Source organism: Miniopterus schreibersii (genome assembly GCF_964146895.1).
Source record: "Miniopterus schreibersii genome assembly, chromosome: 18".
In the NCBI taxonomy this organism is placed as follows: domain Eukaryota; kingdom Metazoa; phylum Chordata; class Mammalia; order Chiroptera; family Miniopteridae; genus Miniopterus; species Miniopterus schreibersii.
Window position 1 is genome coordinate 13833107 of NC_138121.1, and position 27511 is coordinate 13860617.

Here is a 27511-nt window from a genome sequence, read left to right on the forward strand (position 1 = left end):
GCACTGAAAACCACAGTCTCCTAACTGTAGAAAAGAAAACCTCAGAAAGGTTGAGAGAAACACTCCCTCTTGTCTGACAGTTGCAGAAACAAACACCCTTCTGCATCAGAGAGCCAATTCAGATAGTGATGGACTGAGACTTTTCACAGAACTACCAATCCTGGTTTTCTGTCCTGAGTAGAAATGTATAAAAACATCTAATTGTATGATATTTTTTATTATAAAACTGTCATTGGAAATACTCTTTGTACCAAGGATACTTACACTTCTGAGACTGGGACTGTGTCCTGTGAAATGTAAAATCTAACTCCTAACAACTGTAACTCTAGTTGTCTTACTTAATAATCCAGCCCTGGCTCCTCCCAGTTTCCTACAGAGTGAGGATGTTTCTGAGGCTTTTCTGTTATGCCCAAAGAGAAAGACTGGCATTCCGTCTTCTTCATGTCTCTGGGATTCTTTATTCAAAAACTCCAAGAGTTTCTGCCTTATTTAAATTATATCCTTTTACCTGCTTTAGATGTCTTCATAGCTCCAATCACTACACACCATATCATACATGTCATTGTCTTCTGCCTCCCCACACTGGAAAATCAGGGCAAGAAGACCAGGAGCCGGCAACAATTATCGGTTAAATGAATGACTAAACAAGCACCTACTAAGTGCTCGGCAGTGTGCTGTTCTAGCAAAAAACAGTGAGCCAAATTAGACAGTACCTGCCCCTAGTGGAAGTCAAGAGTCCAAGGAATCACACAAGGAGATCCCAACTGTGTTGCTAGAAATGGACAGTAGAGGCTCCCCCTAGTCCAAGGTTCAAACCTAGATCATTTACCAGCATGTGACCTTGGGCAACTTATTTCAGCTGCCGTTTCCTCACCTGAAAAATGAAACATCATTCCTACATCACTGGGCAGGTTCCCAGACCAGCAGCCCTTTCTTAAGCTCCCTCTTACAGGACCAAGACTCCACCCTTCTCTTTCGAGCAGCCAAAGCAGAGCCTTCTGAATGGGGAAGGAGTAAAAGGGGCACAAGCACATTGTAGTCCCTGCTTGCTAGGTCCACCCTTGGGAAAGCAGACAGGTAGCTTCAGGGTGAGGAAGAGGCAGCCCCTGGATATTGCCAAGTGCAAATCCAAATCAGAGGTTTACCAAGGAAACTGGTTACTTAGAGATGATAGGTCCTAGGGGGATAGGCCTGAAGACACATGGGTTCTAACGGGTTTCTTTCTAGGAGAGGGTGGGGGTGGAATGAGCAGCAGGAGACAGGGCCCCCCTCCCCCAGAAACCAAGGCTGACTACTTGAGATAGTCTGGGATCACTGACAGGAGTTCCCTGGGCGCTGTGCATGTTGAGCCAAGCCTCCAAGATCCTTAACCTCAGAACACCTGCATGCTGCCACTTTCCATTTGTTTCCTCCTGCTTCTCCTCCAACCCAGCTAAGAGCAAGAAAAATCCCAGAGCATGAGGCAGGCTCAGGCACCAGCACCACCATTCCCAGGCACTGAAGAGGAAGCTGGCAGATCACACAGGAAACAACACACTCACCAGAGGATTATGGCCACGGATATTTCTCCACTTGGATACAGGCTCAGGTAACACCTGCAGGGAAAGAAAACATCAAAGAGCTGCTGGGCAGGGAGGTGAGAGAAGCCAAGAGCGAAGCTACTTCAGGCACTTCAGGCTATGACTTGAAACCCAGCTTCCCCGCTTGGGAACTCTCTTGTGACCCTGGACACTTGCTCTGCCTCCATTTCCTCCCTCTGATCTCTGCACTGGGCACAATGACAGCTAAGAGTCCTGTTTCTTTAGTATACTCCCTAAACTGTTGTGCAGGTGTGTGCTAGAAAGGATTTAAATGGTGTTCTTGGGGCTAAGATTTTCAGAGTACCCAAGTCCATCTGGGGACCTTAAAGTGCATGTGAGAAGGTACCAGAGGTCACAAGAGACCAAAGGAAAGCAATGAACAGTAACCTCCCCTAACCTTTTACACTTCTGTGCCTTCGCTCATGCTATTCCTTCTGCCCAGTATGCCTACCTCACCTCATTTCATATCAACTCTCATTACATGGAAAACTATACATCCTTCAAAATCCAGTTCAAATATCCCTTCCTCTCTGGCTTGCATTGTGGCTCACATTATATTTCTACCGGACAGGGCTGGTCCACACCCCCTATAAATTACTCTGTCAAGCATCTGTAGGTTCCTTCCAACTTGCTGTGGAGACCATACCTCGATTTCTGTTGTGCTGGAGAAGAAATCCAGGCATGTGGTCTTCCCACTAGCAATATTGCCCTCAACACAGATCTGGCAAAAGACAAGTGCATGTTAGAACCAGAAATCAAGCACCTGGGGGAATGTCAGGGAAGAATTTCTAGAGAGGGGCTCAGGTAAACAGCATAATTGGCCAATCCAAGATTTCAATGTGTACACAAAAAATCCCTCCAAGGGAAACCCCCAAAGTCCCACTGTTAGTAATAAACAAACTGACCCTCCCCTTCAGTGGCAGGCTTTAGGTCCAAGGCTGGTGGCCACCAGAGCATTCCCACCAGGACAGACCTGCCCTTTCACCAATCCCTATAGACCATATATAGCTTTCCCTTGGCTACCCTAGCTCTGCCCTTCCCTAGCTCAACCCTTCAGACTATTAGATTTTAGGCCTAAGGGTCCTTTCTGCTTAACCTCTAATGGCTTTGAGATTGGAAAGCATGCATATATTATCTAGAACCTAACTCACAGCTTTGTGCAGGAAAATGTGCTCAGTCATGGACTGGAAGGTGTTAGGACAGGAGAGAAGGACTTGGTTGAGCACCTAAGATTCGTAACATACACCATTAACGTAATGAACCTCACCAGACCCTGAGAAGTGGGTCCTAACATTTTCACAGAAGAAATTGAGGCTTGAAAAAGGGAATGAAGCAGGAAGGACAGCTTAAACCTACACTCTGCTCACACTAACTGCACTGGGGGAGAGAGGTGTCACAGCACTGGAGGAGGGGGGGGCACAGCCAGCTACCCAGGGTCTATGTATGCCAAAAACCAAGGACTTCCTTTCAAGCACCTCATTGAAGGGGAAAAAAAGCACTCAAGGCAATCATTTTCCATCTTGAATATATGCTAGAATCACCTGGGAGCTTTTAAAAATGGATACAAGGAAGCCAAAGCCCAGAGCAATTCCAGCACAATCCCTCAGATGGGACTCAGGCCTCAGTACCTTGTAAAGCGATCCAGGTAATCCCAACATGCAGAAAGGACAAGCACTGCTGGTCCACAGACCCCTGCTTCGGAAGCACCAGAAGAGTACCCAGACCCTCAGAATTAGAATCCAGGCTGGGGCGCTCAAGCCTGCTGCCCAGCAATTCTCACAAGATCCTGCTCAGCTGGACAATGCTGGTGGCTTTGGTTCCAGCAGATCACAGAGGAAATGGGCAGTTCCACATAAGACAAACTGGCCCTTGAGAACATTTATTAGACATCCCTGGGGTACACACAGTCAGCAGAGGACCCATTCTGCTGCACGGTGACCTTTACACTCAGGCTGGAGGTACCTAGAGAAATGTGGGCCACTTAGGTGACTTGCCCAAGGTACCAGGCCTAGTAGGAAAAAGAGCTGAAACTCACACTCTGGCCTGGCAGATCCCTTCTCGTGACCTCATTGGAGACTCAGTCATACCCTACATAAAACATGGGGTAACAAATTGCCCCACCTCCTATAAACTCTGTCAGTTGTCTGTGTAGGTTTCCTCCTGCCTTGATCCTGACAGGTATCCAGGAGAGCTGGATAATCACACTTCCCACAGACGCCAGGCCAACCTCCAATCCCAGCTCCCTGCCAGCTCTCTCCTTTGGAACTCGAAACTATAAAATGAAGCCAAGGGAGTGCGCAAAAGGGAGATCCCATTAGGGCACTAGTGAATTTGATTTTCCATTGCTATTCTTTAAAGGAAACCACGTTTCCTCTTCCTAAATATTTAAAAAGAGCTCAAGCAAACATCATTCTGCACAGACTTTGTTTCTTTCTTGCTCACTACAAGGGACATATTGTTCAGATGAGAACTTCTTCCAAAAATACTTGTTCAACTCCCACCATGAAATCCTAAGAGTTGGTAAATCTAAGGCCTTGGATTAATAACTGGTTTTCCCAGTAGAGCAGGCAAGGCGTGAAGAATCCCACAAAGTTCCTGTCGCGGAGGGAAGAGAGAGGAGCCAAGCAAATAAGACTTTAATTTTTCTTAAAAGTAGTATCTAAAAATATTGTAAGAGGAGAGCACACCCACTGAAGAAAACAACAGAAAAAATTCATAAAGTAGAAAATACCGTCTATAATCCACTACCGAGAGATAAACATTATTACATTTCAGCACGTTTCTCGTGTTTGAGAGTCTTTCAACTGCTCACTGAAGGCCTATTATGTGCCAAGCCCTGTGGACTCAGCAGTCAGTCCCAGCACCCACCGAACACACAATGAGTGAGAGGATGGGAGGAAAGTAACAGGTGAGTCCAGGAAAAGATGTTCACCATGTTATGGGAGAACGTGGCCAGCCTGATCCACCTCTCTGCGATGTGCCGAAGTTTATCTCCACTTTTCTCGTGGGCCTTGATTCCAACTTCCTGTGATTATAATTAACTCTGCGATGCACTACCTAGCCTTACTTTTAAATAGCAATATTTGATCTTTCCTGAAAATAGAAGACAAGCATTCTCACAGTAGGAAATACTGAGAACTAAAAGAAGAAAATAAAAATCACTCATAATTCCAGAGAGAACCGCAATTCAGATGTCTAATCAGAACCACGCTTTCCAGAGGCAAACAGGCTCAGGCTCCAAAGACCTATTAAAGACCCTGAGAAATATGTAGTAAAAAGGAAACTTGCCTAAATGTCCAACAACTGGTAAACAGATAAAGTGTGGTGCATCCACACAATGAAATACTATTTGGCATGCTATATGCTGATGCATGCTAGTGTGGATGGGCCTCAAAAATCTGCTAAGTGAAAGAAACTAGATCCAAAAAAACCCAAATGCTATACAATTCCATTTTATAGGAAATGTTCAGCAAAGCAAATCCATAGACAGGAAGTAGATTAGTGGTTGCCTGAGGCTGGGGGAGTGACTACAAATGGGCAGGTTTCTTTCCCTAGTGATAGAAATGTTCTAAGATTAGACTGTGGCGATGTTGTACAACTCTGTAAATTTACTAAAATTCACTGAATTGTACATTTAAAATGAGTGAATTTGGGGGTATGTAAATTAAACTCAGTAAAGCGGTGGGTTTTAAGTTTTTTTAAAAAAAAAAGGAACGCTGTTTAACATTCAAATACCTAAGAGAAAACTCCTCACCCCCCAAATTCTCTCTCCCTCTCATTCAGATTCAATGTTAACACTCCCTAATTTTCCCGTACCCAGACAGACAATTTCTGCAACAGTCTGCAATATTTATTTCCTAGGCTTTTCCCCTATAAAGTTTATATACTATTTCATTTGAATCACACTTCATATATTTTTATCCTTTTGTTTTTTTCATCTCTTGCATAATGAGTGCTTTTCCAAGTTATTAAATATTTTTCGAAAACATGACTCTGAATGATGAGTAATCATCCATCACATGATATCCCATGGCCTCTGGGGAGGGAGTCTGAGGCCCAGGCAGGAAGACACACCTCTCCCTATCCCTGGAGATCCTCTGGTATTTCTGTTTTTCACTGTGTGTATATTCTTTCCCTCCCCTCCTCAAAAAAAAATTACGTATAAAAGAGGGACTTACCACTGACTTTTTCTCTTTCTCATTTCCTTTATCTACAGAAGAAAGGAAATCAATATTTAAACTCAGTTTTAAATGATTCACTATTCATTGTCCTAATTTGCTAACCCACCACAAAAACAGTAATTTTTATGCTTGCTCCCTGACCTGAGAATGTTTTCCAATGACACCTGGGACCCTCCATGGGTGGATAGAGGCAGACCCCCTACAGCTGTCTACCTTGTGTGACACTGCCACTGCTACCTGGGTCCTGTTGGCATGTCTGGGCCCCGGCTGTGCTCGGCTTTTTCACTTAGTATTTCATACTTTCCATTTTCCACACATTTCCTATCTATATGCTCACAAGTTGGTGTCAAGCGAGTGAAAAGGCAGAGTGGCCTCCACCCGCAGCGCAGAGGTAACAGTTGGCAGCGGTCATGGGTTTCGGGCCCAGGTCTCAGGTTTCTCCTCTAGGCCCAGGGCAGAGGCCTGGGCCCGCTCACCTCACAGGTGAGTCTGAGGTGCCACCCAACTGCCCAAGACCCTGGCTGTTAACAGTGGTTCCTGTTTCTGACAGGGAGGGTCTCCACTACCTGTGGGAGAGGAAGGGCGCCCGAGCCTAAACCACCCACCACTCGCTGGGGGCTGTTTATCTGCAGCTCCCAGCTTCCATCTCCCCCGAGGCCAAAAAAAATCGGACCAGGATTTGGATGGGAGCCCACGCCCATAGGCTCCACCCGCCCGTCTGGGGTGCGTGCCAGTGGCCGTCCCTGCCCCTTCCCGCAGCCATCAGGAGTAAACCCCCGCGCCTCCGAGGAGTTTTGGGTTCAGAAAGGAGCCAAGGGACGGGAGTGGGGCGGGCAAGGCTGAACGCTAAGGCGTGGGCCGCAGCCGGACGCCAGCAAGGTGGTACCCGGAGACGCGTTACCCCGAGGCCAGGCCCGGCGCTGCGCCCCCCGTCTCCCCGGCCCGCAGGCGGAGCTCCCGAGACCCTCCTGCCGCAGCGCCCGGGCGGCCCAGGTCCGCAGCGGCCGCAGGAGCATGGGCGGGCGGGCGGGCGCGCGGACGGATCCAGCTGGTCCGCCCTGCCTTCCTGCGCGGCGAGCGGCTGGCCTGCGTCAACGCGCCGCGTGCATTCCGCGCGCCCGCCTCGGCAGGGCGCCAGGTGACCTTTAGCCCCGCCCCCCCGCCCCCAGCCGGTTCTCTTAAAGAGACCCCGTCGCTTTCCACCCTATCTCCGAGAGTGAAAATACTTTCGAGCGAGGGGTTCGCAGTTTGCAGGCAGGAAATCGTCCCACTAACGGGACGCTGGCAGAATGAACCCATGACGTGGCAAGACTGGAGGATGGATGGCCAATAATACCAGCGACTGATTGGTTAATACTTATGGGAGATTACTTAATGGAGCATCTGTTCTAGCGAGGCACGTGGCACATACTCACCGTGTCATTTATTCTTCCCAAGAACCCTACAAGTGAATACTGTCACTTCCATTCTCCGAGCTGAGCTGATCCTCAAAAACTTAGGCAACTTGTTTAAATGATCAGAAGCATTCATTATGCAGTGGAGGTGGAATTCAAGCCCATCTATCCTGTTTCACAGCCTGCATTCTCTCCTCTGAACTTTGACATATCAAAACTCTGGATTTTAAATGCACCAGATGCTTCAGGAAGGCATTTAAAATAAAACAAAAAAAGACAACAAAGAATCCTAAAATTTGTATGGAACTACAAAAGACTCTGAATAGCCAAAGCAATCTTGAGAAAGAACAAAGCTCCCTGATTTCACACTATACTACAAAGCTATAGGAATCAAAACAGGCTGGTCCTGGCATGAAAACAGACACACAGATCAATGGAACAGAATAGAGTGCCCAGAAATAAACCCAGGCATATATGGTCAATTAATCTATGACAAAGAAGGCAAGAATATAAAATGGGAGAAAGACAATCTCTTCAATAAATGGTATTAGGAAAATGGAACAGCTACATGCAAAAGAATGACACTGGACCACTATCTTACACCATATACGAAAATAAATTCAAAATGGATTAAAGACTTGAATGTAAGACCTGAAACCATAGAACGCCTTGAAGAAAATATAGGCAGTAACCTCACTGACATCTGTCTTGGAAATATTTTCTTGGACCAGTCTCGTCAGATAAGGGCAACAAAAGCAAAAATAAACAAATGGGATTACATCAGACTCAAATGCTTTTGCACAGTGAAGGAAAGCATTAACAAAATGAAAAGCAACCTATGGGATGGGAGAAGATATTTGCAAATCACATATACGGTAAGAGGTTAATATCCAAAAAATTTATACAACTTACTTTCAAAAAAATAAACAAACTGATTTTTAAAATGGCAGAGGACTTGAAAGCAAGACAACAGGCCCAAAACAGAGTTGCTTATGCTAAGCCCACATCACCAAACCAAGACATAGCGTAATTATAATTCCAGCTCTCCCAGAAATGGAATCTGCCATCCCCTAAAGGAAAGTAGCATTGCAATAACCAGCACCTTTTTTTGCCTAGTATAACTTCCTTGTCCCTGCTCCCTTCTGCCAATAAAGCCTTCCATTTTGTACAGCTCTTCCAAGCTCCTTTCTATCTGCTAGACTGGATGCTGTCCAATTCAAATCGATTTTTGCTCAAAAAATTTCTTAAATTTTTTAATATGCCTCAGTTTATCTTTTAACAAAGACACAACCAACATTGGACTAGGGGGCAGGGAAACCTATAAAACCCATCCAGAGTCAGGTAGCAAAAAATCAGCCCAGATGTGAGGTAGATGAAGCCCAGGCCCTGCAACCTAAGCTGTTGCAGTAAGGAGCAGTGACTTAGTGTGAGCACCCACTCCAGTGCCTTGGGTGGAGGAGTTTCCCACCCCTCCCAGGAGTGCAAGAGGCTAGAAGTCACCTGGTAGACAGAGAAAAGGAAGACATTTGTGAAAGGGTTCACTCAGCCTCTACATCTGTTACTAGAAAGCTGCAAGCCCACATGGTGCTTCCTGAAATACCTGCCACAGATCTAGCACAGGGCAAGTCTGTGTCCTCCATAAACAAATTTCAAGGTAAAGTTCAAAAATTTTTGTGAGTGATTTGACATGAGGATGTTGGAGGCACCTGCTGATCGGATTTAACGGAATGAAACGTACTGAAGCTGAGATGCGGAGGATCCAAAGAGGTCTGAATGGAGGAGGGTGATGGCCAAATTATCCAAGATAGAATTTAAATCACATAAAAGGAGCCACACATACTTCATACCCCTAAAAAGAAAGGCTCCAAGATGGTGTCACTATGGCTTCCTAGGAGCACTAGTGAAAAGCACGAATTGAACTGAGTATCTGAAGGGCCACAGGCTGTTCTATGAAAAAACAAACACTAGTGAGTGGGAGGCCAAAATAAAAATATGCAGAACAAACAGGCTCACAGCCCCAGCCCGTGATCCCCTGGGGGCAGGGATAGGGTATGGAGCCCAGGCCCTTAGTTCAGACAACGCGCACTCTGCATCTACGATGTGACGACCTTGGGGACCCTGCAGGGCCAGAAGCAGACTGGGGGGCCCCTGCTTTTGTGCAATTTATATTTGTAAGATACGTATGTATCAGCTAGTGATAAACGCTATGAGGAGAGAGTGATGGTGGCTACTCCACACGGAGTAACCAAGGAGATGGCATCTGAGATGTCCAGAGTCTGGGGTGGCAGGACAGCCATTCCTGGACCCCACTTCCTTACCTTCCCCCCACACACACTCCTTTAGGGAGCGCTTTCTGACAGGCAAGTGACTGCGGAGAGCTGGAAAGAAGTCGTCATTGGTACCCGGCGGGGAGGGGCGGGGCGGTGCTAATGGGGAGCTAGCCTGCTTGTAGGCTCACCTTGCAAAAAATGCAGCGGGCGAGCTCCAGCAGCGGGATGGGGGGAGGGGGGGAGGGGGGGGCAGCTGGGGCGCATGCGCACTAGTGCGGCAGGGCAGCTGGGTCCCTCGCACGTGCGCTAAGGCGGGGAAGGGGCCACGGAGCCGGAAGTGGGGGCGGGGGGGGGGGGGCGAGGCTGCGGCTGCCGTTGCAGCTGCGGCGAGAGGCCAGGTGGAGCTGCGCGCTGGGGAGGGGGCTGAAGGGCCAGTGCTGCTGCGGGGTCCGCGGGCGCCATGAACCTGAAGCATCGCCCTTTCTGCTTTAGCGTGAAAGGCCATGTGAAGATGCTGCGGTTGGTGAGGGCCGGCTTGCGGGGTGGAGGGCAGTGAGATGGCTCTCAAGCAGGAATCAGAGTGCCCCGTCTTCTCTTCCAACTTGGTTTTTCATCAAGGCAAGGCATTTCACTATGAACACAGCCGCAAGGAGAGAAATAAGGCATTGTCCTCCCCGTCAGGGGCTTGACCCGGTCCTAAAGCAAAATCAGCATCTTGACCTGAATGGCCCACCCTCGGACCCCACCCAGGTACCCGGGTTACCAGGTGAGGCAGCTGCGGTTGTTCCACTCAGGAGCCAACAAGAAGACTCAGGGGTCCCGGTGGATGCTGTGTTTAGCTTTTTGTAAGTCAGAAGTTTGATGTGACCGAGCTCAGGGCTCTTACAGCACCGAGCCTGGAGTGTCGGACCCGCCGGGAGCACTGCCGTCAGCTCTGAACAGACCTGTGGAGAGAATGAATCATTTGGAGGAAGGGGACCTGGCTAGTTAGACAAGTGGAAACTACCACAGGAGAATACGTTGAAGGAATTCTAGAAAAAGAGGGGGAATTTTTTTTTTTTTAATTTTAAAGAAGTGACATATAGGAGAGGGGGGTGGAAATAAAGGTCACAGGGAAACAGTTCTGCTTAATATGAGGAAGAATTTTATATTGGGTAAGTTCCCAAAATTAAGTGGCCACTTGGGAAGGTAATACATTCCCAGAACGCAAAGGCGGAGGGCATAGATGAGCACTTCGTGAAGATGTTCTGAATAGCTAAATAACCAGTTTCTGCCATATGGTTTATTTAGCTATTTTAGAAATGATCATTTCTACAGGTTAAACATGTATTCAATAATCACTGATAAATCATATGTTTGTTCTTCTTTGTAGGCACTAACTGTGACATCTATGACCTTTTTTATCATCGCACAAGCCCCTGAACCATACATTGTTATCACTGGATTTGAAGTCTCCACTATTTTCTTTTTCATAGTTTTATATATGCTCAGACTTGATCGATTAAGTGACTGTATATTTTGGCCTTTGCTTGTAAGTGTTCAATTTCATCGTTAAAAATAACTACTTTTTCCTGCCCTAGTGAAACATTTTAACAGACTCTATTGTTTAGTTTTCTTAAGCCTTTAAAGAATCTCTGATAAGCTTAGGAAGGAGGAACTCTACCCACTGCTAATGTGCTCTGTGTTGTCCCTGGAGGAAAGTCTTAGGGAACCAGGGCAGTCACAGAGCATAAATGCTCCTGTGAACTCCATCGAAAAGTAGATGTGGCTGACCCCTCTGTTAGGAGAATTCACCTAACTGTACACCTTCTAAAGAATTTTAAGTGAAAGGTCCTGATTAATTATAGAACATTCTTAATCTTTACCTTCCTTTTAAATGCATGTTGATACAACCTTAAAATTGGGGAATAGAGACAGAGACAGATACACAGTATCTGTAACTTGCACATCCCTGATCACTAAGTGGAAAATCAAAATAATTTGGGAGGCTCCATAAAACACAAAATTATTTTACTTAAAACGTCTGCAATCGTTAATGCTGAATAATTTTTAACTCATCTTGTAGAGCCTTATTTAGCAGCATATGAATGTCATCTGCCATATTCATAGCATTAGGAATAACTGCCCAGTGGAGTGCCCAAGTAGTTCTGTAAACTGTCAAAATAGGCATGTTGAAGACAATGGTTAAGGTGTATAGGGTCCTTCAGCCGGGACTATAAGCTGGTTCTAGGAGAAACTGAGCGATTTCAACTCTCTCTCCTCTTTCAAATCTTGTCCTCAGCATCCTATCTCCATAAGTCTCCCTCCTAAGACCCTCTGCTGCACCTGTCTCATCCTCTTGAAGTGCTGACATCCAAGCTGATAACCCCTACTAAAGAAAGAGGAAATAGAGCTATTCTCAGACCACAAGCATGCCTTTAAGTGGTACCTTCTGGAACTACCTTTGAAGGCCAAGGATGAGCATTTTAGGCTAATCACAAGCTGAGAAGTCCCAAAAGGGTAAAGCTTGGAAGTAGATAGGATCTTCACAGCACCCCTCCAAAGTCCTACTTGATCTACACTTTAGAGCTGGAGCAGACTGGAGGGAAGTCTAGGCGAACAGATTACAAAGCCTTCATCAGTTGATCCTCAGGGTACATAACATCATTTAGTGGCCGAAAGGCATGAGCTAAATGATTCTAAGGATTTCTGCAATGAGATGATGAACATGGTCCACATCTTTTTAATCTTATACTCAAAGAGTTGGATAGTTGCTGTTCATACTCTGCTTTTCTCAGGTTGATAAAACTTAACACATTTTAGCATTTATTTTTCTCCAAACTAATAATTCTCTGGAGCTTCTTACATGTAATGAACTTGGAGCCCCAAATTTAACAGAATACACTGAGAGGGAGAGTGGACTATGTGTAGCACACTGCAAGGAGTCTCTGAATCTCTCAGGATCACACTTTGCTGATACTGTAAGCTTTCAGAAATGGTGCTGTATGGTCAACTAACTTACTACTCCATTACGATACCCAGATTCCTCCCCGCTCTTGACCTAACAAAATCATTTATTCAACAAATGTGATGTATCTGCTCATCCCAGGTTCTGTAATGGGTTCTTTAATAAGACAAAACACAAACCTTGTACCCAAGAAACTCTCAGTGTAGTCAGGAAGAAAGACAGGCAAGCAATTCAGTGTAATACGTGCTGTGACAGGATGGTATAGAGGCACCAGCCAGGGAAGGGGACCAGGTTATAACAGGTCTGGGCTGAGGGCTGAAGGATGAGAAGCAGTTAGCAGACTGATAGGGCGATGAAAGGGCTAAGGGAGAGGGAGCCACATACGTGAGGGTGTGGGGAGAGAGAGAGCGTGACCCTCAAAGACCTGCAGGCAGCTCTGAATGTGGAATATTGGGCTGTAAAGAAGAAAAGCGGCAAGAGAGGAAGCTTGAGAGGCAGTAGGAGGTCAGAACATGCAAAGCTTTGTATGCCCTGGGTTTTAACCCAAAGGCCAAGCTTTTGAAAGATTAAGTAATAGCAGAGTGACACGACCAGCTTCCATTTTAGGAGATGACCCTGGTAGCAGGGTCAATAATGGCTTGAAGTGAATCAAAACTAGAGGTAGGTCTGAGAAATCACATAAAAGTCTGTTGCCAGAATCCAGGCATAAAAGGCCTGAACTAAGGTTATAAGAGTAGTTGGAGAGAAAGGGGATGCTAGCGAGGTAGAATGTACAGGACTGAGTAGCCCAGGATCCCTGCCATTTACATAACTTTCTCGAGAGGAAAATGAGATGGGTCGTATAGGAGGAAGAATAGGTTTAAGGAAGGACCAGGGAGCGTGATACGTATTGAGTTCAGTTTGAGAAACACTAGGTTTTAGTTGCATGTGGGGTATTCAGATGGAAGTGTTCAGATCTGAAGCTTAAGAGAGGAGTTAGAGCTGCGGCTTTTGGAGTCATCACATCCCCTCGTGATGGAAATGAGCTCTGGGACTGGCCTACATGGCTCAGAGAGAGTGTAGAGCAAGGTGAAGTTAAAAGAAAATGCCAACAAGTGGGGTGAAAAGGAGGCGTGGCCAGAGAAAGGCAGGAGAGCACCCAAGGGAGACCATGTTCTGGGGCAGGTGCCTCTGTCTTTTTCCTGTGGTTCTCTGCAAATCTAGAATGCCATTCATACACATGCCCAAATTACTCACAAGAGGCAGGGCTGCCTGTCTGAAGTCTACTGCCTTGAAGCAGAGCGAAATATGCAGCACCTCAGGGCACCCTTCATTACCCTGGGGCAGGCAGTCCTAGTATCTCCTGCAAATGAAAAGTTTTTTCTTCCTAAGTGTATCTAATCTTGACCCGTCTCCATTGATCTTCTTTCCTGTTTTATTTTTAATAACTACTTTTTTAAGTTACCAGGGTTTTGAAGTTTGGTATTTCTGCGTTGACAATTCCTTCCTATCTACAGTTATCTGCAAGCATACATAAACTATTCCAGAATAAAGACAATTTACTGCTTCCACACTATACATCCATTCAAAATGTAAGCTGCACCTCTTAAAGCCACAGTTCAGAATGAAAATGCTTCAAGAAATCATTAAATGAATGAGCAACATCATCAGAAATAATAGCGTAATTGGCCAACCGTTGCAGATAGATGTGTGGGGGTTTCTTCCTGAAAATTACCACTTAGTTCCCTAAGTATGCACTGCTTTTAGTTTTATTAATTGCATTTTAGTAACATCATAAAGGTGTTTGATTTACAGTGTAGATGACTTTACACTTCCTCTCATATTGTTACAATTGAGCATCCTGACTTCCCATGTACCATTCTACCTTAAACCTTCCACATATTATATCATCCACTCCTAACCAGATGAGCTCCCCCTCCAACTACATTTAAGTAAAAAAGAATACACCTGTTAAGTAGTTAAATGATGGTGTATTATAGGTTAAGCGGACTACTAGGCATCCTTGAAGATCAAACACGTTATAGGTGTCATTTTGCTGTGGCAGTTTAATTTCCTAAAAGATAAACACGAAATAAATTTGTTTTGTAAAATGGAACTTTTAAAATCTTTAGGGAGCTCACTCTGTGTGCGCCTGTGTGTGTGCGCGCGATCTTCCTGTAAAGCTGACCTTTCTTTTCTGTGTTTTCAGGATATTATCAACTCACTGGTAGCAGCAATATTCATGGTAATCATATCTGTGTTGGCAGTGATACCAGAAACCACAACATTTACGGTCCTTGGAGGGGTAAGTAGATGTCTTTCTGGTCTCTTCCTTTAGGTTGGATCAGAATTCAATTTATTTTAAAAATAGATACAAGAACAGAAAACTCCACCATACTCATCCTTGAGTTTCCTGGGCCAGTATACAATACCCAGTGGCTTAATTCTTTTTGTATGAATACATGCCCTGGTTAATGTGAAGAAATATGATTTCACAATAAAGCTGAAGTTAACCAAATAAAGAGGCTCCCACGTATTTCTCATAGGTATGTAGGGATAGACTAAACTGAGAAAACATAGACTGAGGAAAGCTACTGGAATCAGTTACAGCACTTAGCTCTGAGAAACTCGATGTCAAGAAAAAAAACACCATGAATGAGTTTCATAGCTCTCCCTTTTAAAAAAAAAATACATACCACTTGTTAAGGTGAGACAGACTATTCTGAGCTCAGTTATTTCTTGTCCAGATCCTTCTTCAGAGGGGATGTAATAGATGGCTCATGATAAGGGAATGGTAGTAGGAAGCCTTGTAACTAAAGGATTATTTTGAAGACTGCTTGATGAGACGCAAATCGGTTTCATCACACTTTATCCTAGAAGGCAAGCCAAAATAAAAAAGTGTCAAGTAATATAATTGAAATAGTCCCATCTGATATTCTTCTGAGATTTCTTACAGGAGGCCCAAAATCATGTGGCTTTTCTAGGTTCTGATCTAGATAAGTGAATTAGAAAGTTCTTAAATAAATCTCCCTCCTGCTTCCTTGTCTTTCCATAGTATGGACCACGTTAGGAGAACTGACCGCTCTCAGATAGCCACGTATGTCAGAATCCATGGCGTTTCATCTCCCTTATTAGGCCCTAAGCAGCTTCATGAGGGATGGGAATTATTCTAGAAATAAAATTGTACTCTAACAGCAATTTCCCCCAGTTGTCTTTAAAGATAATCTTACCCTCTACTACAGAGAAAGAGGGACCAGGCATAGGATTTACTTTCTTTCACTTATTTACTTGCTCATTCATGCACTCTTTCTTTTTTTGATTTATCTTTATTGTTGGTCATTCATTCGTTCTTTACATGCACTTTAGTAGGTGCTGACAAAGTATAGATCTATGCCGCCCCGTGTGGTAGCCACTGATCACAGGTGGCTACTGAGTACCGGAAATGTATGTGACTGGTCTGTATTGAAATGAGCTGTATGTGTGAAATACACACTGGATTTGAAAGACTTACTACCCAAAAAGGGGAATGTATAATATTTAATGAATAACTTCATTATAGCGATGACATGTTACAATGATATTTTGGATATATAGCGCTAAGTGAAATATATTATTAAAATTATTTCACTTGTTTCTCTTCACTTTTCAATGTGGCTATTAGAAAATTTTAAATTAATTATGTGGCTTACTTACATTGGTGACTCACATTACATTTCTTTTGGATGGCACTGGACTAGAACGTGAGCCCTTTCCTCAAGTTGCTTAGAGCCTGATGCAAGAGACAGAAGTGCAAACAGCTGTATGTAAGCTGTTGAGCACTTTGGGGCACAGAAGAGAGGAAACAACTACTCTCTGCCGTGGAATTCAAAGTTTGCCAGGAACAGAGGGGAAAGGGGGGATGGTTCCAGGTGGAAGAACCAGTAACATGCAGAGTACCAGGACCATGAAAGGATAGGTAGTTGGTACTTAGCTTGGTCAGAACCTAGGAAGCCACGCTTGAGATTCAGGGTGGAAAAGAAGCAGTGTCTGGAGCCAGAAACCCAGACTTCCTGGCCTTTTGATGGAGCTGAGCACATAGCATGCAGGGAATGGCATCCCCCTTCTCCAGCCCAGGCACCAGCTCTCCCATAGCCATCAGGGTACCTAAAGACCATGTTCTGGTTCATTCCCTTTCCCTCAAGTTTATTTTCCTCCGGCCTACTTAGGGTCGCACCCCTTATGTGGATGTAGCCCAGCCTTTGAGGGGGTTCAATTTGAATTATTTTATCACTCCAGTTCCCCGAAGCTTTCATCACAGCTACTATCTCCATGGTGTAATCTTGAGCTGGTGTTAACTTTGACCCTGTATCCAGTGGAGTTTGCAACAGGAAAGTCAAACAGTTGAGCATTGCAGACATAAAGGTCGACTGATGACTAAGTATCATCAGTAGGCCTTTAAACAACACATTCCTGGAGCAAGTCCAGAGATGCAGACGAGTATTTGTTTCAGAGCCCGCACCACTTCAGCATTATTTCTGCTCACTTAAATGATCGTTTCCCTTTCTGGAGGCAGGCACTGGGAAAACTTGGGAGGGAGAATAAATAAAATGACCTCTGAGTATTATTAGGTGGCCTGGGAGTGAGCAATCCCAGTTCTCTGGCAGGAGGTAAAGCGCGCGGGGGTGGGGAACGACACGACACGACGACACCAGACCACTTAAGAAAAAAAAAACAAAAAACCTGGCTGTGTGCAAGACAGCAGCCGGGATCGCGGCCACAGCAGTGACCCTGTGTCTTTGTCCCCAGGTGTTCGGACTCCTGGCGGTGGCGAGCTGCATTGCCGACGCGGCTCTTCTCTACCGGAAGCTTCTCTTTAACCCAAGCGGGCCTTACCAGAAAAAATCTATTCACGACGAAATCTAAGTTTTGTAATTTTATATTCCTCTTTAAGTATTAAACACGTCTCTTTAATGTTGCCACGTGGCTTGTGCAGTTGTTTTCATCCTCCTCTCGCTATGGGAGCTGGAGGGTGAGATTTGGGAACTCTGCGCGCAGCGTTCACCCCACCGCAGCTTCCAGGAGGGCGCAGCGGGGCGGGGCGGGGCGCGGCGGGGCGGGGCGGGGCGGGGCGGGGCGGGGCGGGGCGGGGCGGGGCGCGGCGGGGCGGGGCGCGGCGGGGCGGGGCGCGGCGGGGCGGGGCGCGGCGGGGCGGGGCGCGGCGGGGCGGGGCGGGGCGCGGCGGGGCGCGGCGGGGCGGGGCGGGGCGGGGCGGGGCGGGGCGGGGCTGGGCGCGGCGGGGCGCGGCGGGGTGGGGCGGGGCGCCCGGACGGGATCCTCCGGGTTTTGCGCTCCAGAGCCTGAGTGGCAGGCGAGAAGGCGCTAGGACCGCCCTAAATGGCCTCCGGAGCCCTCTTACTGGCTGGCTGGCTGGCTGGCCGGCAGCACTGGAGGGGCGCGGTTGCGACCGCGAGTTCCCAGGCGAGGCACAGGCGCGACCCGGGTGGCGAGGAGGGTGCCTGGAGAGTACGGCTGGTCCCAGGGTAGGGAGAGCTGGGTGCGCGCGAGGGATGGGCAGCCGGCGGCCGTTGGGGCGCGACGCTGGTGACCCGGGGAGAACCAGCGGCCACCGTGCAGGGTCAGAGCCAACCTGACATAGCCAAGCCCAGGACCAACCATGTATTCTGAAGACTCCAGGGAGTATTCAGAGGACTTGCAATCCCCGGGGAAATTCCGGATACGCTCCGCCTCGGGGCCTCCTAGGCGCAGTGCACCCTCAACGAAGCAATCCAAACGCTCGCGTCGTGGATCCCGAGTGCAAAGCAGAAAGTCAAAGAAGGACAGAGGCTCCCAACTCCGGAAGCGAGCTGAACCAGAGCCCCGGAGCCAAACACAGACGGAGCCGGCCATCAGCACATCCGAGAAGGAGGCCATCCAAAAGCGTGCAGAGGGCCGCAGCAGAGTCCCGCCCAAATTCAGGGACAGCATCAAGAAGTTTTTCTTCTCACCCACGGGAGTGCTGAAGATCCTGAGACTGGTGAGCAGAGAGAGCTGGTGCCTGGGCTGGGCAGCTGCTGGGCGGCTGCAGGCCGAGGCCCTAGGAGAGCTCCCCTGGTTCCCTCTGCCAGTCACCCGTGCTGTACCCTCTCCCCTTGTTCCTCCACACGCTCAAACCTTACTACTAAATTTGGCTTCTTTTTTTTTTCCTGTCTTACTTTTCTATTTCTCAGGTTTCCCCTCACAAAGGGAATTAGGGAAGCAATAAAGATAGTAGTGTAAGCATGTAAATTAGCAAACACAAATGATAAACAGAATTGATAAACCTCTGGCCAATATAACAGAAAAAGGAGGGAGGGGGAGGAGAGGACATATATTCAAACTTAGAAACCAGAAAGGGAAAATAATCACAAACACCGATGGAACTGAAAGGAGCCGCAAGAGCACTTTGCGAAACAAATCCATTTGAATAACTGGATGGAATAGTTGATTTTTCAAGGGAAATGTGAATTACCAAAACTGATCCCAGAGTAGAGAAAAACCTAAACAGGCCGATACAAACACGGATGTATCAAATGAATATCTTTCAAAACTGTATCAGACCCTGGCTTTTGCACAGGTTAACTCTTTCAAACCTTCACGCAAGGGCAGCCTGATACTATTCAAAGTTTTTCAAAGAACAGAAAAAAACTGTCTGAACAATGTTTACAAAGTCACTGCAACACCGATATCAAAACCTGACCCAGTTCAGAAAAAGAAACTAAGTAGAAATCTCACTTGTATCAAAGCAATAAGTATTAATATATTAGCAGAAAATATTCATCAGAACTTTTGAAAACTGACCCTGAAAAAGAAACAGGATGATTCAATATTAAAACTATAGCAGAATAACCCACCATATATATTATAAGTAAAAGGAGAGAGTGAGGGAGAGCTGCAGCTTGCTTTCTTTCCAAATAGCTTCGGATGATCCCAACATCATTTATTGAGAAACACCAGTACTTTCCCCATTGATCTAATACGCAGTCTTCATTATATACTAAATTATGTACCCAGTAGTGTACAAAACACATTGAACAAAATTCAACATTCATCTCTGATTGCAAAAGAGAGACCAATAAAATAGAAATATATAGATATTTCATTGACATTATAAAAATAAACCCAAAAGTCAGCATCATATAAAATGAAACATCAGACGTATTCCCATTAAAATGAGAAACAAAGAGGATACCCACTACCAATGCTGTTATTCAGTATTTTTCTGGAACCACTAGTCATAACAATTAGGAAAAAGAAATAAGCACATTTGAAAAGAAGAGGCAAAATGTATCATTTCTTTCAGCTAATATCTAAAAAACTCAAAGTCAACTGGGAAACAATTAATTTTATTTATTTATTTATACTCACCGGAGGATATTTTTTCCATTGCTTTTCAGAGAAAGTGGAAGGGAGGGGGAGAGACAGACAGACAGACAGGCATTGGTTGGTTGCCTCCTGCTCATGCCCAGACTGGGGTGGAGCCTGCAACCGAGGTACCTGCCCTTGGCTAGAATCAAACCCAGGACCCTTCAGTCCCGGGGCCGATGGCTCTAACCACTGAGCAAAACCGGCCAGGGTGGAAACAATTTAGAATAAGATAATTTCTACCAACTCATTAGTAGAAATGAACAAATAAGCACTTAAAATGGAAGAAAATATTTTTGTTTACAACAGCAATCAAAATATAATCAAGATTAAATGAAATAAATTTGAAAGACCTATATGAAGAAAACTTGAAAACTCTACTGATATTTAAAAACCACTAAAATAACTGGAAAGATATACTTTGTTCTTGAATAGTAAGACCAAATTTTGCATTAAATTTCCAGATTATAAATGAAATGAAATCCCAATTAAAATACCAAAAGGCTTAGTTTGGGGAACTTGACCAAGTCAAGCATGGGAGGCATAAACAGTCTGAGAATGAGTATGGAAAGGGCAGCCAGGTCAGAATATATGATATAAAACAAATTCCCTGTAATTTCAAAAGTACTAGAGAAGAAATCATCTAATCAATGCAAGAGCAGTCTCAAAAAAGACCCAAATCTACCTGAGAACTTAGTATATAATAAAGACTTCGGTATTAGATCAATGGGGAAAATACTGGTGTTTCTCAATAAATGATGTTGGGATCATCCGAAGCTATTGGAAAGTTTTCTTTGTAAAGAAAGCAAGCTGCACCTCTCCCTCACTCTATCAAAATCAACATGTACTTACTCTACACTACCTGTATATACATACGTCTTTCTGGTATAAAATATACAGTTAACAATGGTTACTTTTTTTTTTTTTTTTTTTTTGGTTAACCCTCACCCCAGGATATTTTTTCCATTGATTTTTAAAGAGATATAATGGAGGAAGGGAGGGGAAAAGGGAGGGAGAGAGAGAGAAAAAAAATCCATGTGAGAAAGACACATTGACTGGTTGCCTCCCACATGGGCCTGTTGGAGCCAGGGATGGAACCTGCAACCCAGGTATGTGCCCCTGACAGGGAATCGAACCCACGACCCTTCAGCAGACACTCTAACCACTGAGCCATACTGGCCAGGGCAACAGTGGTTAGTTTTAAGGAGACAGACTGGGGTTGGGTTAAGGGAGGTGAAAGAAACTAATGGTATTTTTTATCCCTCTATACTGTGTGCATTTTTATTATTTGTGTGTATTATTTCATATCTTAAAAATACAAACAATTTTACCTTTTTTTCTTTCTTTTTTTCCCCAAAAAATTTTAAAAATGAAATGTATGTGCAAAACAATATGGGCAATTTCAGTATAATCAGATTTGCATTCTAAGAATTTATGGTGTGTTTTCTAATAGCCCATGTGCATTAAAACAAAACCTGTCTCTTTTATTGCAGGGTCTTCTCATGGGATCAATAACTTGTTTCATCATCGCTGAAGCCCATGAGTCATACATAGCAATCACAGTTCTGGAAACCTGCATCGATCTTTTATTCATTATAATATATATGGTAACCCTTCACCGCTTGCTGACTTATATACATTGGCCCTTACTTGTAAGTGTTCATTTTCATAATTCAAATATAAGCTTTGCCCTCAGCCCCAGAGTAGAGGCCCTCCTTAAGTGAAGACACCCAGAGCTATATCTCCAGACAAGGACATAGCTGAGCTGTGACAGTTCGGGTGTTGCCTATCCCAAGGGAGAAACTAGCCTTGGACCCCTCTGTCTACAGAACAACCAGCACACACACCTGCTTCCATCTCCTTATGGTTCTGAATATGTGGTACTGTTCAGTGTGTCCGAAAGAAAATTTTAATTCAGATACTCAGTAGGTACACATTTCTACTTTTCAAACAGCACCCTCTCTAACAGATTATAAAGACACACACCCCCCCCTTCCCCAACACACACACACAAAGCAAAAGTGGACATGGTAGAGTTACAGAAAATTGTCACACGTGCCCTGAAAGACTGTAGGAGTCAACCTCTCCATGTGTGTTACGGGTCCATACTCCCTAAGGGGTGCCAGACGGTGGGGTAGTCAGGAGAAGACATCGCACAGCCTTCTTCGGTAGCTGTTGCAGAATTTCACGTTCTTTAACAACTGAAAGGTTCCTGAAGCTAGCCCCTCAATGCTATTTGTTGTGGAGCCTGAGGCTCTGCATCCTTAGAGAGGAAATACAGTTTTGTCTGGATACAGACGTGAGCCCTGCACCTTGCTAGCTGTGTGAACTTCAGTCTCAGTTTCCTCATGTAGGAAATTCAAGGAAAGAAAAGTGTGATAATAATTGCCTCATAGGGTTCCCGTAACACTCAAATGTGTTCAAAGCACATAGCACAATACTTGGCACCACATAAATATTCATTACAAAGTGTCTGGCAGACCCCATAAGGTAGATGGGTGACTGTTAAAATTTGAGTTTGCACTGTGAACAGTCCTCACTCTGAGCTCAGGCCTCTTCCACAGCCCGCTTCCTAATAGTACCTATTTCTATCCTTAAGGTAGAATTGGTTGCTATTGAGCTAAAACTCAAAATATTTTCTTCATGTGTCTGAGGGATTTTCTGAAAAGGCTGCTGAGCTCGCTCGCTCTCTGTCGCACCGAGTGCTGAGCAACAGGAAGCAGACAAAGCAAAGTCTGAGCCACTCTAATTGGACAGATGGAAGACCCTCTTAGTTATGGAGAGCTCTAACCACAGAGAGGTTTCTCAGGGGGAACTGAAATCTCTGTCCATGGAAATGTTCAAGAAGGGAAGGGAAAGTAACAGTGTCTGAGCACATACCATGCACCAGATGCTTTTTGCATGTATATTACCTTATTTAACCCTCACAACAACCCAATCAGGTGGGAGTCACCCCCACTCTCCATTAGACCAGGTGGGGAAATTGCATTAAAGGAATTAAGCTGCCTGTGGTCATCTGTAGGCATAGAAACTCACATTTGAACCCAGATCTGTTTGACTCTAAAGCCCAGTTTCTTCCCCGGCTTTGTGCCCTATTGCTCTGTGATGGTTTCTCGATCGCCATCCTCCCTACATCTTTGTTTTCCCCAGATTCTCAGAATTTTATGTTCTCTGTATCTTGGCATGTTTCCTCATGGTTTCCTTAGAATTTGGAGCCAAGGATGGGCTGATTGTCCTGAGGGTGTGGGGGGAAACAGGCCCTTGAGGGTGAGTAACTGAGGGGTCCACAGCACCAAGGTCAGCAGCTGTGAGCAGGAGGACCAGAGCCCTCGGAGAAAAGGTCAACGGCCACAAAGCTGGGGAGAGCTGCAAGGCCCTGTCCTTTGCCTTAAGGCCCAGGGCAGGTGTCCAGGAAGTGTCTGAGACAGAAGCAAGGGGTGAGTCTCCTAACCATGGACCATGAAGATCCTGTGAGATCCTGTGAGCTATTCTCACAGTGGTCACAGGCAGCTCAGGCCAGCTTTTGTACCATTGCAGGCCTTTGGTCAACTCTGATAAAGCCAGGCCCACTTTTGCTACCTCTGTCCTTGGGTGAGAGCTTCTCTTTTCTTTGGGTGGCCATGGGAGCCCAGAGCGTGGTTCAGAATCCCTGCTTTTTCCTCGCTACTGTCCCCTAGGGTGTGGGCCAGGGCCTGGGCCAGCAGATGGATATGCCTGGTGAACTCCCAGGAGCTTCAGAGTTGGGAAACTTTGTCTTACCACAAAGGCTGCCCAGTTATTCCGATGCTCAACTAGCGGTCCACATACATACTAAGCAACCACATACTAACCAACATAGTTGGTCAGGTGGTGAGTCATCTAATGAACTTGGAAGGCTACTGAAAACACCCATTAAAACAAGATCCAAAATTGTGTTCTCTCCTCCTATCCAGTCCCTTCTTTTCTAACCTGCCTTTTCAGATCCCATAAGATCAAGGACATGTACATCTAAGGTTGCTCAAGGGGTAAACAGCTACCACTGTGGTAACAGGGAGGCCTTGGCATGGTAAGAAACGTGTTGCCTTAGTGACAGGATTAATGCCTAGGAGGTGACTAATTGAAGCTTCAGAGAGTAGGTGGACTTGGAGATGTGTTGGTATCGAGCTACAGGAGTTACCTGGGACCTTATCAAAGGGTCAGGGCAGCAAGGCAGAGAGCGTGTGGCCTGTTTCCCACTGTCAGTGTTTCAAAACTCTCCCCAGGCTCGAAGCCCCGCCCACACCCTACAGGTGTCCAGCTGGCACAGCTGCCACTTTCTTTCAGCCCTTCTCTCCAGGTGAGATGGTTTGGTGCCCAGGCGGCAAGGATTAGGGTAAGGAGTACTGATTTTAAGTGGCAATTTCCTTAATGACTCACACGAAGATAAAGTTCCTGATTTCCCTCTTTCCATTCTTGTTTGGGAAAGGGCAAAGGGTAAAAATCCCCAGGAGGGAGAAAGAAGGTCTGATGAATCAAGGCTTTCATTTATTTATTTTTTTAATCCTCTCCTGAGGATATTTTTTCCATTGCTTTCTCAGAGAGAATGGAAGGGAGAGAGAGAAAGGGAGGAGAGAGAGAGAAACTTCGATGTGAGAGAGAAGACACATCCATTGGTTGCCTCCTACATGCTCCCCGACCAGAGCCAGAGATCGAGCCTACAACTGAAGTACATGCCCTTGCCTGGAACCGAGCCCGGGACCCTTCAGCCTGCAGGCTGATGCTCTAACCACTGAGCCAAACTAGCCAAAGCGAATCAAGGCTTTTAGACCCTCAGCAGGGCAGCATCAAGGAGCACTGGCCTCACATAAAAGGACCTCCTGTTGCCTGGGACCATGTGTAAGCAGGGTCTCCGTCTCTGGAGATATGATGGAGCCTAGGCTTGTGGACCCACACCGCAATCTCAATTGCAGCTTCTCCCTTCTGTGAAGGCGGTGCCAGGGACCCTGACACCCACGGGGAGGGTGCCCATCCAGTTCTCAGCCAGCCCCTGACTTGTCAGCATGGCTCTGAATCAGAGCTCATTAGAATACAGCTTTTCTCACCTCAGCAGGGTGGAGTCAGTCTCTTCATTTTTAGACTTCATTATCAATTTCACCCACCCTCGTCTAGTATCCTCTCCCAGGGTACTCAAGAAAAGTATGAACTGTCCCTGCCCCATAGTAGCCAGACCTGTCACTCAGCTTATAGAACCCAGCTGGAACTTACTTCCAACCCTCACCAGCCCTGCTCTATGTCCCTCTTCCAGTGTTCCCCACCAGGTGTTCAAATAATTGACATTCGTGCCCTTCCAAGAAGCAAGCTCACATTCGATGAAAGGGCTCCTTGCTTGCCAATTTCAACAGGAAAAACATGAGAGTTTGCTGAAAGTTTACTATCTGTGCACATTTTGAGGACAGATATCACGAGCCTACCCACTAGGTGCCAGGCACCTTACCTGATGCTTTCAGATTCATTATGCCATGTAATCCTCAGATCAACCCAGTGAACCTCAATCACTATCTCCATATTAAAAATTACCATGTTGGCACAGAGGGGCAATAAAACACACCCCAGGTCACACACCTAGGAACTGGCAAGCCAAAAATGAGTTCAACAAGCGACATCAACAAAAAGCACACTCACCTTTTTTGTCCCATGCCATGTGGACCCTCCATGACCCATTCCACAGAAAATGCCAAAGATGGATGCTGCACTTCCAACCTAGGGGGACAGTTCATTCCCTCCTTATGTGCGTGTCCCTTATGGGGGGCAACGGTGAGCTGAGTTCTGACTCCACTCCTTGGCAGATATTCAATCTTAGGCAATTTAATAAACTTCTCTAAGCCTCTCTTCCACCCTCTTAAATGGAGATCCTAACAATACTGACTCTGCAGGGTGTTTATGAGGGTTAAATGAGATAATGACTGGGAAACGCTTGGCACATTGAAGAGCTCCATTAGAGTCATTGTGATCCCATACACTGGACGGCAGGGCTCCTTGCTATGTTTGGGCAAGTACACCAGACAGGCTGACGCAACCAAGTCAGGCCGCTTTAAGACTAAAAATGTTCAAATGAGATACGTGGGCCCTAATGTGATTATATCACCCTGGGCTTTTGCCCCTCAGCGCAAACTGGTGCCACTGACACACAGAGTACCCTCTTCCATTATTGCTCCTCTACCAAAGCCCAGCCTCTGCTGATGCTCAGGAATGTGCCCCCACCCACTCATCCTCACCCTTTATTTAGCAATTAAAGAGCCCAGTACTTTACTTAGCAGTTAAAGAGCCCAGAACTGATATCCAAAAGGAAGGACACACATAGCCTATAGATGTCAGGGCAGACTCAACTGCGGCCAAAAGTCAACAACACAGGCATGCGCTCCAGAATACCAGGCCTGCTCTTCAGATGGGTTCCTGCCTTCTTGGGATGTGTGAACCTATGGAATAAATATGACCCGACTTCCAAAGGATCGGTTCTACCTGCAGATTTGGGAATGGAATTAAATCAGTAAAATCCTAATATAAAATGTTATATTTATATTAAAACAAATGTATTGTGGAATAGAATGGGGAATCACATTAATTTAAAATATAAGTCTTCAAAACATCATAATTATGGAAGACCGATTTGAGATAGGCCCCCAGACCTCTAGGTTTTTTCATGCTCACTCTTCTATGGCCTTTAAGAAAAGTCTGATGGAAAAGTTGTCACCTTTTTTTAATTTATCTTTATTGATTTCAGAGAGAGGAAGGGAGAGGGAGAGAGAGAGATAGAAACATCAATGATGCAAGTCATTGATCGGCTGCCTCCTGCACGCCCCCTACTGGGGATCAAGCCTGCAACCCGGGCATGTGCCCTGACCGGGAATTGAACTGCGATCTCCTGGATCCTAGGTCAATGCTCAACTACTGAGCCATGCACAGCCAGGCAGGTTTTTGTTTTTTTAATGGTGTTCTTCAATGAAATTAAACCCATTTCTGCTGACAAAGTCCTATCCAGGACCTTAAAATCACATAAACTCATGTCTCTGGAAGATGTAAGAATTATGCTGCTGGGGGTTCCTCTTAATAATCAAAGGGCAAGTTTTCAAAAGGCATCCATCCTTTGATAGGTAATTGGCCAATTTAAATATTTTATGAAATTACATTTTCATGTAAAGTTGAACCACTTTTAATTCTGTATTACAGGATCTTATGAACAGTTTCATTACAACTGTGTTCCTTTTAATAGTTGCCATCTTGGCAATGCAAGAAAAGGAAAGAAGGCATTTATTCTATGTTGGAGGGGTAAGTAGAGGCCTCCGTGACTCCATTTGAAATGAGTATTTCCTTTAAAAAGGAAAACTGGCAGACCTTCATTATTTTATTTACAGAACAACATCCTCAACACACACACCCCTTCTCTTTCCTGCACCAACAACTTCGGAAGGTGTGAAGTTACACAAACTCTAAGCTCATGAAAATCTTTATTCTAATACTCATTCTCCAAATAGGGGCAAAAGCAAGTGTGTTGAACACCTTTTCAGAATCATATACACTAGTTTTTTAACTGTTACAACACGATTGCCTTATCTATAAATAGGACTTTGACTTTTCTGGTCTAGAGAATATTTTAAAAGCACATGAAAAGAATGATTGGGGGGGGGGAGGGTATTGTCAAAAGTGAGTGGCCTGGCCTATCCAAGAAGGAAGGAAGGAAGTTGTCAGCACCCAGCAAGTGCCCCACGCAAGGCGAGGCATGTTTTGACTTAATCTATACAACTCTCATTTTTACAGATATGGA

At 45.5% G+C, this 27511-nt stretch overlaps 2 protein-coding genes across 10 annotated transcripts in view; one reads left to right on the forward strand and one right to left on the reverse strand.

Annotated features, from left to right (window-relative positions):
* The window catches only part of TK2 (thymidine kinase 2), a 62086-nt gene that overhangs the window by 16623 nt on the left and 17952 nt on the right, over positions 1–27511 (reverse strand). For 2 of the 7 annotated variants that reach the window (XM_081119194.1, XM_081119196.1), the window contains exons 1-4: positions 6663–6881; positions 5759–5790; positions 2227–2301; positions 1542–1595 (exon numbers count right to left, since the gene is read on the reverse strand). In XM_081119194.1, the coding sequence (XP_080975320.1) occupies positions 1542–1595; positions 2227–2301; positions 5759–5790; positions 6663–6777 (276 nt within the window). In that variant the 5' untranslated portion in view covers positions 6778–6881. Of the gene's footprint in view, positions 1–1541; positions 1596–2226; positions 2302–5758; positions 5791–5902; positions 6293–6434; positions 6583–6647; positions 6882–27511 lie in introns of those variants that run through there. The other 5 variants (XM_081119193.1, XM_081119198.1, XM_081119197.1 and 2 more) reach the window with 5 other exon arrangements.
* On the forward strand, positions 9705–17308 carry LOC308548134 (chemokine-like factor). Of its 3 annotated transcripts, none has more exons than XM_081119201.1 (4): positions 9705–10191; positions 10798–10956; positions 14561–14656; positions 17137–17308. In XM_081119201.1, exons 1-4 carry the CDS (start codon positions 10150–10152, stop codon positions 17251–17253), a joined length of 414 nt encoding a protein of 137 aa, XP_080975327.1. In that variant the 5' UTR covers positions 9705–10149; the 3' UTR covers positions 17254–17308. The 3 variants fall into 3 exon arrangements, with proteins under 3 accessions (XP_080975327.1, XP_080975326.1, XP_080975328.1); XM_081119200.1 differs by having other exon boundaries at positions 9776–9948; positions 17137–17305; XM_081119202.1 differs by having other exon boundaries at positions 9888–9944; positions 17137–17305.

Bases quoted from the DNA above. Each gene is read 5' to 3' on its own strand.
- LOC308548134 (XM_081119200.1), top strand. From the start codon at position 9,886: ATGAACCTGAAGCATCGCCCTTTCTGCTTTAGCGTGAAAGGCCATGTG. The intron at 9,949-10,797 runs GTGAGGGCCGGC...TCTTCTTTGTAG, and splicing joins ATGTGAAGATGCTGCGGTTG to GCACTAACTGTGACATCTAT. The intron at 10,957-14,560 runs GTAAGTGTTCAA...CTGTGTTTTCAG, and splicing joins GTATATTTTGGCCTTTGCTT to GATATTATCAACTCACTGGT.